The 13,786-nt window shown below is 41.7% G+C and overlaps 1 protein-coding gene across 1 annotated transcript; it reads right to left on the bottom strand.

The window, feature by feature from the left end:
• Positions 1 to 1,471: 1,471 nt before the first annotated feature.
• SMIM7 (small integral membrane protein 7) lies at positions 1,472 to 13,786 on the bottom strand. Its single transcript, XM_043977670.1, has 5 exons — positions 13,682 to 13,786; positions 13,524 to 13,565; positions 12,299 to 12,351; positions 8,228 to 8,318; positions 1,472 to 2,670 (listed from the first exon to the last, which is right to left on the bottom strand). The coding sequence occupies exons 1-5, from the start codon at positions 13,705 to 13,707 to the stop codon at positions 2,655 to 2,657; spliced, it is 228 nt and encodes a 75-aa protein (XP_043833605.1). The 5' UTR covers positions 13,708 to 13,786; the 3' UTR covers positions 1,472 to 2,654.

Genomic DNA, 13,786 nt, shown 5'->3' with positions numbered 1-13,786 from the left:
CTGATTCCGATCTGACCTTCAAAATCCCAGAAAAGGTCACTTCCGGATGCTAACTCACATGCTTTCTTTTCATGTTGGAGCTTCCCTGTAATATCTTTCTCAACAGGTTAGTAGCACTCTAATTCTCACAATACTTTTATACTGCTGGTAGAGTTGCAAAATGGTCTAACCATTTCAGAAAACAATCTGGAATTATTCAAGAAAAGTCACTATACTTGCATCCCCTTTGACTCAAGAATCTCACTTCTCACTACTGAATATATACCTCAAGGAAGTCAATGATAGAAGTTTCATTTACATACATATTCAAAATACTAATATTTATGATGAATGCAAAATATTTATAGCAGTACTTTTGTGATATCAAAAAATTGAAGACAAAATGGGTACCAATTGATTGTGGAATGGAGATAGAACATTGGACTTAGAATCAGGAAGACCAAGTTTGAAACCTGCCTCAGTTACTTTCCAGCTGTGATTATGAGCAAGTCACCTCTCAACCTCAGTTTCTTCATCTATAAAATGGGGGTAATAATAGCACCTTTCTCACAGAGGTTGAGGATCAAATAATATATGTAAAATGCTTTACAAACCTTAACATACTATATATTGTTGCTGTTGTTAGTATAATGTTGTTAGTAAACAAAAGACATAAATAATCAATTTTGGGGAGGGCATATATTATTGGTAGGCCTGGGAACTGGTCCAATAATTCTGGAAAACATTTTGGAATTATGCAAACAGAGTTCGAAAAATGCCTATACCTTTTGATACAAACATTATTGTTAGGCATATACCCTAAGAAGGTCAATGACAATAAGAACCAAAATATTTGTACTAGCACTAATTTTCTAGTAACAAAGAACTATTAACAAGGTAAATGACCAGTGACTAGAGAAAGGCTAAACAAAATGAGGCCCATGAATGTAATATTGTAAAAAATGAATACAGAAGCACAGAAAAACATATGAACTGATACAAAATGAAGCAGAATTTGGAAAAAAATATTCACAAATGATCACAACAGGTAGTTGTCTGCTTTTTCTACAAAACAGCAGGAATCAAATGATGCAAAATTACAATGATCAAGACATTTTTGCTCTGTCAATTAGTTTTGCTGACTTTTTCTTTCTTATTCTTTTTTTTTTAAGTGAGGCAATTGGGGTTAAGTGACTTGCCCAGGGTCACACAGCTAGTAAGTGTTAAGTGTCTGAGGCAGGATTTGAACTCAGATACTCCTGACTCCAGGACCAGTGCTCCATCCACTGAGCCACCTAGCTGCCCCTTCTTTCTTATTCTTTAAGGGATGGCTATTTGGGAAGGGGTTAGGATAGTGATACAATGGGAAATGTAGATAATGTAAAACCAAAAGAAAGAAATAACAATTTAAAAAATATTCAGTGGCTTGAACTGAATTTTGACAGCATTCCAAAACAAATCACTCTAAGTAAAGAAAGTATAAACCATAGACCCCTTTTACAGATGAGTTTTATTTTCAATAAATTGTTTCTGTAAATCTCCATATTTACTTTTCCTGCCTGGGATTCTTTACAAAGAATTTTAAAAAACCAAATAATAACAAAAGCCTCTTGAATGAAGTGATCTGACCCCCAGAGTTTCCTTTTGGCAATCTCATTTCTTATTTCATTGCTTTTTAAACTGAGAAGTACAGAAATCATTGGGTTACATTAGTAGTGCCGATTTCTTTGCCCTATAAATTACGAGCTAAAAAGGCAGTCCCAGGGGGTCAAACACTTACAATGTAGCCTTAAAATCACAACTAAACAATACCCTGGCTCTTCCTTACTAAAATGCCTTGAGTAAAAGGGCTTTGAAGTGAAGAGAGAGCTTTCATAATGTGTTCCCTAAAAGTTGTTGGTACCAAACACTAAGAGTTGAGCTTTAAATCTTTAAGTGTTTCACTGAACTCATAAAAGTTCCCTTTCTCCTTCCGTTGAGGTGTTAAAATTAGCCTCTCCTATGAAGGAGCACCTGTTCCTTAAAGCAATGTAGGAAATTAGCACACTAACCAGTGGGCCTGAACATCTATCCTGAATCAGGGATGCCGGTCCAAGGGCTCTGATAGATGAGCACAGTGCAATCATACTGTTCTGGTCCAGCAAAGGATCTACCTCATCGCTTAGAAACTCTAGAGAGAAAAAGACCACACTGGAGTTTAAAAGCTGACCAGCCACCAAGGCGTGCACAGGTACTAGGAGAAGTACAAAAATACCAGCTTTGCTTTGTTTTCAAATCAAAAATAGGGTCCACAAAAAAATAAACTTTAAACTCAGATCTTCTGGAGCAACCGTCTAGAGATTAGTTTGTTTCCATGCCAGATCTAGACATATTTCTTTATCTGGAGGGAATGAACATTTACCATGGCACCTTTGATACCTTTCAAAATACCAAATACCAAGTGAATTGAGCTGAATTTCAGAGGCTGCATTAAAGTGTCCTTTGAAAATTAAAAAACTGTGGCTGGAGGACCTATGTGAGCTTTGCATACATCTTTTCCCCACCCCACCCCTGGTCCCACAAACTTTTACTCTGCAGGAAGGTCAACAGTTTCTGGTCAAACACATTCTCAAAGTTGTCAGGAACAGAGAAATAACATCCTATAAGGTTGGCTCCTGGTTCTCAAGCCATGACTTTCAAGAGCCAAATAACCTGTAGGAAATGAAGGCCAGAAATATCAGTGAGAGAAAGAAAAAAATCCTTGGTGAGTATTTAAAAAAATTTTTTAAATTATTTTTCCCCATTTATTTAGAATTCCCCCCCCCAAATTACATGTAAAAACAAATTTTACCATTGATTTTTAAAATTTTGTGTTCCAAATTCTCTTCTTCCCTCCCTCCCCAACCCTCCTTAAAAACTCAAGCAATTCAATGTTATACATGTATAGTCATGCCAAACATTTCCACTTTAGGTTATGAAAGAAAACAAAAAAACTTTAGATAAAGGAGCTAAAAAAAATTAAACTTCAATCTGTATTTAGATACCATCAGTTCTTTCTCTGGAGTATTTTTGTTAAGAAAACTGTTGACTACTCCTGGCCCTCCTCTCCCCACACCCTGACCTGAGGAAGTTGACCCAAAGTATAGATAGATAGCAGGAGACAACAGCCCTACAGGAAGAGCACAGTAGTTCTGAGGTCCAAGAGGGGTCAAGTGGAGCAGCCACATGGGCCAAAAATCCTTTAATCCTCTGCCCTTCCCATGCCCAGAAAAAGATGCACAAGCCTAGAAGAGAAATGACTGCTTATTTCTTCTACATGCCCTCTCATAGCCTTTAGGCTTATTGACATAACTGTCTAAAATAGAACCAACTTGTTTATTTTATTTATTTTTTTTGCTATAGGAAAACACATTGGAAAACTTAGCCATGGGGCAGCTAGGTGGCACAGTGGATAAAGCACTGGTCTTGGATTGAGGAGGACCTGAGTTCAAATTCAGCCTCAGACATTTGACACTTAACTAGCTATGTGACCCTGGGCAAGTCACTTAACCTTCATTGCCCTGCAAAAAAACCCAAAAAACAAAACAAAACAAAAACTTAGCCATGTTCCAGCCACACTGAAGAGAGAAGGAGCTACTGATTCAAGACATATTTTTCCATGTCGGCAGAAACCCAACAAATGCTAAGGATCTTAATGCAGCAATATGAGACAAGGCCAAAGTGTCGGGAACAAAGCCAACGCTCAGGTCTGGTAGTTGCTCTACTGGTCCAAAGCCTACTGTCTCTACATGGTTAGAGAATAAAGGCCCAGGGGGCAGCTAGGTGGCACAGTGGATAGAGCACTGGCCCTGGAGTCAGGAGGACCTGAGTTCAAATCCAGCCTCAGACACTTGACACTTACTAGCTGTGACCCTGGGCAAGTCACTTAACCCCAATTGCCTCATCAAAAAAAAAAAAAGAGAGAGAGAGAATAAAGGCCAACAGAGTGAATCTAGTGGTCAGGTCTCTCCCCAGTATGGCCTGTCTAATCTTATTCCATATTCCTCACCCTAACGTATTCTAGGCTCCAGCCAAACAGGATGATTCATGCCCTCCTGAACACACCCTATGCTTTCTCACCTGCACACCTTGCTTACCCCATTCCCTATTCCCCAATGACCCTTTTATTCCCACAACTGCCTGACAGTTGACATTATATTGTACATTTTATGTGGACAAAGCATTTTTCTCATGACAACCGTGTGTGGTTAGCAGTACCCCCACTTTTCTTTTAGAGGCAATCCAGGGTCACACAGCTAATGTGTCTGAAACCAGATTTGAAATCAGGTCCTCCTACTGTGCATACCCTTTGACCCAGTAATACCACTACTAGGTCTGTATCCCAAAGAGATCATAGAAAAGGGAAAAGGACCCACACGTACAAAAATATTTATAGCAGCTCTCTTTGTGCTAGCAAAGAATTGGAAATTGGGGGAATGCTAATCAGTTGGGGAATGACTGAACAAGTTGTGGTCTCTAAATGTAATGGAATACTATTGTGCTGTAAGAAATGATGAGCAGGCAGATTTCAGAAAATCCTGGAAAGATTTAAGTGGACTGATGCTGAGTGAAGTAAGCAGAACCAGGAGAATACTGTACACAGTAACAGAAACATTGTGTGATGATCAACTGTGATAGACTTGCCATCCTAGTTCTAACTTCATCTTGCCCTCAGATCAAGGTTATTCAGGAATTTAAAAAAACCAGAATCTCCTAAGTTTAGAAATTGTAAGGAAGCTGATCATGAATGACAAAGACCAAGCCTTACGTATCCTTAGATCTGCTCTGTCTAGTGTCTAGGACAGAGTCAGTATCTAACAAATGTTTGTTCCTGTTGGCAGACCCAAATCAAAAATGACAGCCAATGAGCTCATGATGAGTGAGATGAGCAGAACCAGGAGAACACTGTACACAGTATCATCAACATTATGTGTCGATCAACTGTGATAGACTTGATTCTTCTCGGCAATACAAGATAGTTCCAAAGGACTATTGATGGAAAAGGCTCTCCAAATCCAGAAAAAAAAAAAAAAGAACTGTGGAATATAGATGCAAACTGAACCATACTATTTTTTTTGGTTTTGGTGCTGTTGTTTTTCTTTTTTGAGGTTTTTCCCCTATATCAGATTACTTGCTGTCTTGGGGAGGGGGGGAGGGAGGGAGAAAAATTCGAAACTAGAAATCTTATAAAAACAAATTGTCCAGATTGGCTAAAATGACAAAAAAGGAAAATAATAAATGTTGGAGAAGCTGTGGGAAAATTGGAACACTAATCCATTGTTGGTGGAGCTGTGAACTGATCCAACCATTCTGGAGAGCAATTTGGAATTATGCCCAAAGGGTGATAAAGCTGTGCATACCCTTTGACCCAGCAATACCACTTTTTCCCAAAGAAATCATGGAAAGGGGAAAGGGACCCACATGTACAAAAATATTTATAGCTGCTCTTTACATGGTGGCAAGGAATTGGAAGTTGAGGGGGTGCCCATCAATTGGGGAATGGCTGGACAAGTTGTGGTATATGAATACAATGGAATACTATTGTGCTGTAAGAAATGATGAGCAGGAGGAGTTCAGAGAAACCTGGAGGGTCTTGCATGAGCTGATGATGAGTGAGATGAGCAGAACCAGAAAAACATTGTACACAGTATCATCAACATTGAGTGTTGACCTACTGTGATGGACTATATTCTTCTCACCAATGCAATGGCACAGAAGAGTTCCAGGGAACTCGTGATGGAAGAGGATCTCCAAATCCAAGAAAAAAAAAAAAAAAGAACTGTGGAGTATAGATGCTCATTGAACCATACTATTTCTTTTGTTTTTGATGCTGTTGTTTTTTTCTATTTTGAGGCTTTTCATCATTGCTCTGATTTTTTCTCTTATAACAAGACTAATGCAGAAATATGTTTAATGTTATTATGTGTATATATATATAACCTATATCAGATTACCTGCTGTCTAGGGGAGGGGGGGAGGGAGGGGAGGGAGGGAGAAAAATCTGAAATTGTAAAGCTTGTATAAACAAAAGTTGAGAACTATCTTTACATGTAACGAAAAAAAAATACTTTATTAATTAAAAAAAAAAAACAAATTGTTGAAAACTATCTCTATGTAGAGATACTCTATCTAGAGAAAACTATATGTAACTGGAAAATAGTAAAATATTTTTATAATTAAAAAAAAAATGACAGCCAAAGCTCTAGTACACAGCTGAGAACTGGAAACCATTTAGTTCAATGAACTAAACTGCACACCAAGAGAGGCAAAAAAATATAAAAAGTCATGTTTACGGGTTATAAAATGTTTTTAATGATAACTTCAACACAAATCTATAAAGAAAATGTCCCTGGAAAGCCAGGACAATATCCCCAAATCTCTTTTTTTTTCCTTAGATGCCACCAGATTTCACCTGGCCTCTAGAAGAATTTATTTATTAGCAATGAGTTTTACGGATGATTTTTTTTTAAATCACCATTAACTCCAGATGTACTCACCCCATTCTCAGACTCTGAATCAAAGGGTATGAGCAGTTTGGTCACTTTTCTATGATATTTGACCAATTCACAATTCTATCAATTTGATTAATGTTCCTGTCTTCCTACAAAAGAATATTAAAGCCGTTTCCCATTACTCGTCCACTTAGGAGTCTTGTAGCTTTTTGTGAAAGATCAGCTTTACAGTGCATAGAGAACCTCAGTTTAACCACCCGATTCTGCCTCAGACTACGTTAGGGAGCTCTATTCTTTACTTGTTCCCCTCTTTAGATCCAAGTCAGTGGTCACTGAAGTAAGAAGCCAGGAGGATTGCTCAAAATCCAGGCTCTCAAACCTCACAAATAACCTTTAAGACTTTTGGAGATGGAATGTACCACAGTAATTCACAGAGTATAAAGTGCTATCACATATATGATGTCATCTGATCTCCAAAATGCTTCTGTGAGGTAGGTAGTGCAAAGAGTATTGTTCATTTCTTACAGATGAAACTTTTTTTCTTTTTGAAAAGGAGGAATATGATTTGCTCAAGATCACGAAGCGAGCTAATAAAGCTAGGACTCAACCCTGGGTTTCCTGACTCCAAACATAGCATCAAAACACTATACCAAGCTGGTTCAATACACAAACTGACCTACATACAAGCCTTGCCTGGGAAAGGAAGGTGTGTGCTGTAGGATTTTTTTCAGTTCAATCAATCTTTATGAAGCATGTGTAATATACCATGCCTTCAGATACAGTGATGGAAGAGAAATACACTGACAGGAGGCAGTGAAGTCAGAAGTTCAGGGCTTGAATCTTTCTTAGTTTTGACCCTTATTCTTTATATGAACTTACATGGCGTTTCCTTACCATCACAATAAAGGGGATGTATCTTTCTTAAGCTGTTCTGCTTATTCAACTCTCCAAATAGTTAAAGGCTAACCCAGTGGACCCAGTTCAACATTGCTGGCTCCCTAGGTATGGTTCCATCTCCTGGTCTCAGGTTATCATCTCCCATATTCTCCTATAGATAATTTTTATTTATTTTGTAGGGCAATGAGGGTTAAGTGACTTGCCCAGGGTCACACAGCTAGTAAGTGTCAATCTGAGGCTGGATTTGAACTCAGGTCCTCCTGAATCCAAGGCCGGTGCTTTATCCACTGTGCCACCTAGCTGTCCCCCATATTCTCCTATAGATAATTTAAGCTGAGGTGGCTCCCCATCCCCAGGGAAGGGCTGCAAAGTACTTTATGCAAATTCTCTTACTAAGGCCTAATAGCAACTACTTGATATCAGTGCTATTATTATTAAGCCCTTTTAAGTTTAGAGGTAAATTCCCCATTTTACAGATGAGATTAAGTGACTTGCCCGGGGTCACAAAGCTAGAAAGTTAGAAACTTGGTATTCAAAACCAAGTTTCTCCTGAAGCCAAATCCAGGAATTTTTCTATTACACCTGACTACCCCTCCAACAGGCTTAGAATCCCACTTTTAAAAGTTCAAGAATGGGGCAGCTAGGTGGCGCAGTGGATAGAGCGCTGGCCCTGGAGTCAGGAGTACCTGAGTTCAAATCTGGCCTCAGACATTTAACACTTACTAGCTGTGTGACCCTGGGCAGGTCACTTAACCCCAATTGCCTCACTAAAAAAAAAGCTCAAGAACACAGCTAATTTTCATATACGATAAGAAAAGGGCCCAAGTTATTCTAGCAAAAAGATATTTATGTAAAATTAAAAGGCAAATAACTATACTTACACAATCATACAAAACATCATGAAAACATTCCACAAGGCAATGAAGATTCGAAAGTATCTGAGACTCAGTAAGAATTCCCTAATGTTGTCACCTGAAAAGTCAAGACAGACCATGTAAATGACATTTGCATTTAGCATAGGGTACCACAGTGCAGTGGAAAGAGCCCTTGGTCTTGAGGATCCAGAGGACCTTAGACCAAGTCCCACCTTTGACATTCATCCCTGTAAAACAGTAGCGGGGTTGGGGTGGGTAAAGGACTACACAGCCCTTAGAGTCCTTTCCAGCTTGAAGCCTGTGAAGCTCCCTTCGAACATTTGCCTGGTGATAATTTACATTGAAAATTCAGACTTCTGCATGCTTTCTTTAATAACTAACATTTATATATCACTTAAAGGTTGGAAAAATATTGTATCTACCTTATCTCATTTGAGCTTCATGCCAGCCTGGTGATGTAAGTCCTCTATGTATTACTGTCAATGTTTTCATTTGGGGAAAGTAACTCTTTCAGGAAAGTAACACTTAGAGAGACTGTGTGACTCACCATGAATCCCATGGGATTCATAGACAATAACTGCAGGATCTGAACCAAATTCATCCTTATTCCCACTACACCCAAATCACTCACTTGGGTATCAAAGGAATCCCATTTGTAGCTTTCAGCTTAGTCCCTGTGGTCTGACTCGAGAGGGAAGGCCTGGAAGGTAAGTAAGCCAAGTTCTTCCCTCCAAAGACGGCATGGTCACAACACGAGGGCTCTCAATGGAAAGAACACTAGACCTGAGTCAGGAAATCTGGGTTCTAGGCAGAACCCACTACTCTGAGACCCTCAGCAAGAGACTTACCCATGTGGGGCCAATCTCCTCACCTATAAGACGAACTGTTGGGACTAGATGGACTCCATCTTCCCTTCCAGCTCCAAGACTGGATCAGGCTACAATTCTATCTTGGTTAAGATAGAGCTTATCTCCACTAGCAGATCCCTGAAGAAAAGTCTTTGAGTCCAGGGCTTGAGAGAGAATGAGAGGCCTTAACAAGGATACCAAACAAGGGGCAGCTAGGTGAAGCAGTGGATAAAGCACTGGCCCTGGATTCAGGAGGTCCTGAGTTCAAATCCAGCCTCAGACACTTGACACCTACTAGCTGTGTGACCTTGGACAAGCCACTTAACCCTCACTGCCAAGAAGAAGAAGAAAGAAAAGAAAACAAGAATACCAAACAAAAGCACTGAAAATAAAACAATATGCTTGGAAAGGCAGGCCAAGTGCTTGGGTATTTTTTGTTCAAGGCACAGACATCACTCCCAGTCAGTGAACCAGCCCAGTTAACTGTCTTGGCCTCAATTCAATGTTCCCACTGTTTCTGATTATATATGCCCATAATTATTCTGGTTGCTGACAAATGAAGCCCAGCAACAGCATTTAGAGGAAGCACAATCAGGACACAAAGAAGTGTTGTCAACAACCAACCCAACTGAATCTCCCTACATGCAACATGAGGTTCGGTGATATTGCCTCTTCCTAATCATACTCATGTTTGGTATCCTTGTTAAGGCCTCTCATTCTCTTTCCATGCCTGCTGCCACCTGTACTGCCCCATGGGAAATACTAAGTCAGAAGGAACTCTCATCTAAATGCTGCCAGGGAAGGGTCCCTGTAGTGAAAAAGAAAAGGCTAAGATGGGCATAACCCAACATCCATGCCACACATAATTCCAGCCTCAAGATCACCCTGGGGCTGTCACCCCCTACTCTGAGAGAGACTATGAGCCAGTGAAACAAGTGCTAGAGCTGAATTCATATCCTTGGATCTAGAAGGAACCTTCCATCAAGGTCAACCCTCTCATTTTACAGATGAAAGAACTGAGGCACAAGAAAGAGAAACAACTTTCTCAGGGTCAATCAGTCAATAAGCATCTTCTCTGGGCTCAGAGCTAGGAATACAAAGAGTCCCAGCCCTCAAGGAGTATACATTTTACCAGGGGAGAGGGCAGGGGGGAGGGAATGTAACAACCCAGCTGCATACAAGATATATAGAGAGTAGAAGGAAAGAGATACAGGAGAAGGCAGGAGACGGTCCTGAGTTGAGTCTTGAAGAAAACCCAGGACACTGTGGCTGAGCTGAGGGGGAAGCCGTGGAAGGAAAGAGCAGAGCTGGATTGTGAATTAGGTGTGAGCTCCAGGGGCTCCCTATGACCTCCAGATCAAACATAAAACCTGTTTAGCACTGAAGCCCTTTACAACCTGGACTTTCTCAGCCTTCCCACCCTTTACTCCTTGGCCAGTGTACTGGCTTGATTTCTGGCTCATCATCTTACTCTAGACCACAGACTGTAGACGCTTCCCCAGGCTCCATTCCTACTCATTCTCCCACACTGATCTAAGACAAGCCTGGGGCATCAAGTATCATCTCTGCAGATGCCTTCAAGCTCTCTCACCTCGGCTTCAAGCCAACCTTTCTAACTCCATCCTGGACACATCTGCCTGAAAAGACAAGTGGGCTAAACTGCAGCGTGCCTGAAACTCAACTCATCACCTTTCTCCCAAGTCAACAACTCCTCCCAACTCCCCTGATTCTTATACTACCATCCAGCCAGGTAGCCCGGCTGGGGAGCTTAAGTGCGGCCTGGACTCTTCCCTTCCATTTGCCACCGATACAAGGAGCTGCCAAGACATAATGATTCCATCTTGGGAATACCTTTTGCATCTATCTCTTCTTTTCCCTTACAATGCCACTCTGCTTAGGCCCTCCTTACCTCTTGCTTGGACCATTATCCTAGCTTCTCACTCCTCTTCCTGCCTCCAATCTCTGTCCCGTCTAATCTAGTCTTCACACTGTTGCCAAAGCAATCTCTCTCAACACAGACACTGACCACAACCCTTCTCTGTTCCAAAGCCTTCTATGGCTCCCTACCCCCTCTGGCATCCATTACAAACCCCTTTGTTTAGGGTCTTCCACAATAGAGCTCCAACCTATCTTTGCAGCCTTATTCTCCTGTGCTTTCATTCACTCTAAGCTCCAAACAAACTGGACTACGAGCTTTTCTCCAAATGCAACCTGCTTTCTTTTGACTTTTATTCATTTGTGGTGACCATTCCTTGCTTTCCCCACACTTCTTCCCAACAAAATGCTTTTTTTCCCTTTGAGTCTCAGCTTAAGTACCACCTTCTCTCTGAAGCTTTCCCTCATCCTCCCCAAGTGAAAGCAGTCTCTCTTTTGCCTTCATCATTCTACTTTACATCCTACTTAACTATGTACATTTCTCATTCCCTACTATCAGAGCAGGGTTAAGTCCCTAAGAATGGCGTCTGTGTTGTTTTACACCCTCACATCTTTAGTATATGATCTCTTCATTTTACATATGAGGAAATGGAGGGTGAGGGAGGTTAGGTGACTTGTCCAAGGTCATATAGGGAAGCATCAAAAGTGGAATCTGAACTCAGATTTTCTGACTCCAGAGCTGGTGCTCTCCCCACTATACCATGATGCCCCTGCATGTGCAAACACAGTGCCTGTAATATGGATAGCTGCTTAATAAATGTTTGCTGAATTTGAATTTTGTTTACTTTCCTAACACAAATGAATATTTGAGTACCCCATATGTGTACATCCTGAGGATGTACAATCATGACTTCAGATTAACCAGTTAGTAAGTAGAAGTGTCTAAAAGAGAACAGGTAGCTGCTTCATGAGATAAATGAACTCTGTCATTGAAGATGTGTCAGATGCTCGGGAGGGAATTCCCACACTCCTTGGGAGGCTGGATCAGAAAAGAACAAAGGTCGTACCCAACATTAACATCCTATGACTCATCTGGAGCAAATAGGTGTCAATAAACTTGCAAGTATCATAGAATCAGAAAAACGTCAGAACTGGAAAGGGGCCACAGAGGTCATCAAGGTACAACCCACTCATTTTATCAATGAGGAAAGGGAGGCCCAGAAAGAGGAAGTTGTTTGTTGAAACAGCAAGACACATTCATTACAATTCTGTTAATGAGAAGAATGGGACCAGTGTATCTACATTTGTTTACATCATTCAACATTATAGGCTGCTGGAGCTACTTGGGACTCACCTGTACTTGGTTCCTTTGACTCCTCCCCAAACCCCTGGGTGTCTTTCTTTTTCCTGTAAAGTAGGGAACAGTATGACATTTCAGTACAACATAAAGAGAGCTAAAACTGATGCATGCAAGTAAATCCAAAGAATAAGGAACTTGTATATAGTGATAAAACTCTACATCTGACAGGGCCTCTGTGACTAATACAGATGCCAAGGATGACCACAGTTCTATATAGGGACAAAATGCAAAGGTAAAGTGGGTTCTTTGGATGCCATGGGAGGTAAGGATGTCATGAAGGCAATTGGGGAGAGGTCTCCAAACCTGATGGGGAGTCCTATGTGCTTAATAGATGAGAGGGCTCTATGTGAATGATAAGTTCATCCATAGGTGAGGGAGCTCTATATACAAGATTATAGATAGAGAGCTGAAAAGGAACTTGGAGGCTATCTTGTCTAATGCCTTCATTTTGCATATGAGGAAATGGATGGTGAGGGAGGTTTACAGTGGCTTGTCCAAGATCATATATGGAAGCATCAAAAGTGAAATTTGAATTCAGACCTTCTGACTCCAAAGCCAGTGCTCTCTCCACTCTACCAGGATGCCTCTAAATGCTCAAATTCTAAGTGCTTATAAGTAATGGTGGGTAATTTTAAAAGGCTAACAAGAAACTACAGGAGAGGATTATCTATGGGTTAGGAGGCTCCAAACAAAGCAGAGGGTTCTATGTGGGTGACTGGCTGTTTATAAGTAAGGGGGCTCTACATATGAATAATGTATAATGTATATGCGATTACTATGGGGTAACGGGGGGGGGTCTATGAATAAAGGGGCCCTACAGATGGCAGGGGGTTCTAGGTGTGTGAGCAGTTTCTAGAGATGAGGAGGCTCTGCGGGGGTATAAGCAGGTAGAAAGGTGTCTGTGGTTCGGGGGCTCTAAAGGAGCCAAAGGTTCTTTGTCAGTGACAAGTACCTAGAGGAGAGGGGCTCTGCACGGGGCAGGCTGACCGAGAAAGAGAAGACCAGAGGAGACAGGGGCTTCAAAGCGGGAGAAGGGTACCTAGAGTGGAGGGGTTCTGTGGGACGTGCGCGGGGTCTCTGCGCCAGGTCAGGGGACTGTGCCAACTCGGGGCTTTCTCCCCAGGAGGCAAGCAGAGGGGCGGGGCAGCGGGTCTTGGGGGCGGGGCAGAGTTGGGAGGCGGGGAAAGGGGCCAGACTCGGGGGCCGCCGCGTCACTCACAGCTTGAAGTTGAGCACTGCTCCCGCGTTCATCAACAGCGTCCTGAAAGGGGTCAAAGCGAGGTCAGGCCGGGTGTGGCCCCCAAACACCCTCGCCTCCCCCGCCCCCAACCGTCTCAGGGTTACCGCCCGCCCCCAAACAAACCCCAGACCCCTTACCCGAACAGCAAGATGTCCCCGATCATGGTGACTGCCGAACAGTCACCAGAACCGGAACCGGAACAGGAACAACCCACGAGTCCGGGGAGCCGGGACCAACCAATC

This window comes from Dromiciops gliroides, chromosome 1, assembly GCF_019393635.1.
Source record: "Dromiciops gliroides isolate mDroGli1 chromosome 1, mDroGli1.pri, whole genome shotgun sequence".
NCBI lineage: Eukaryota > Metazoa > Chordata > Mammalia > Microbiotheria > Microbiotheriidae > Dromiciops > Dromiciops gliroides.
This window is presented reverse-complemented; position numbering and strand designations above follow the sequence as displayed.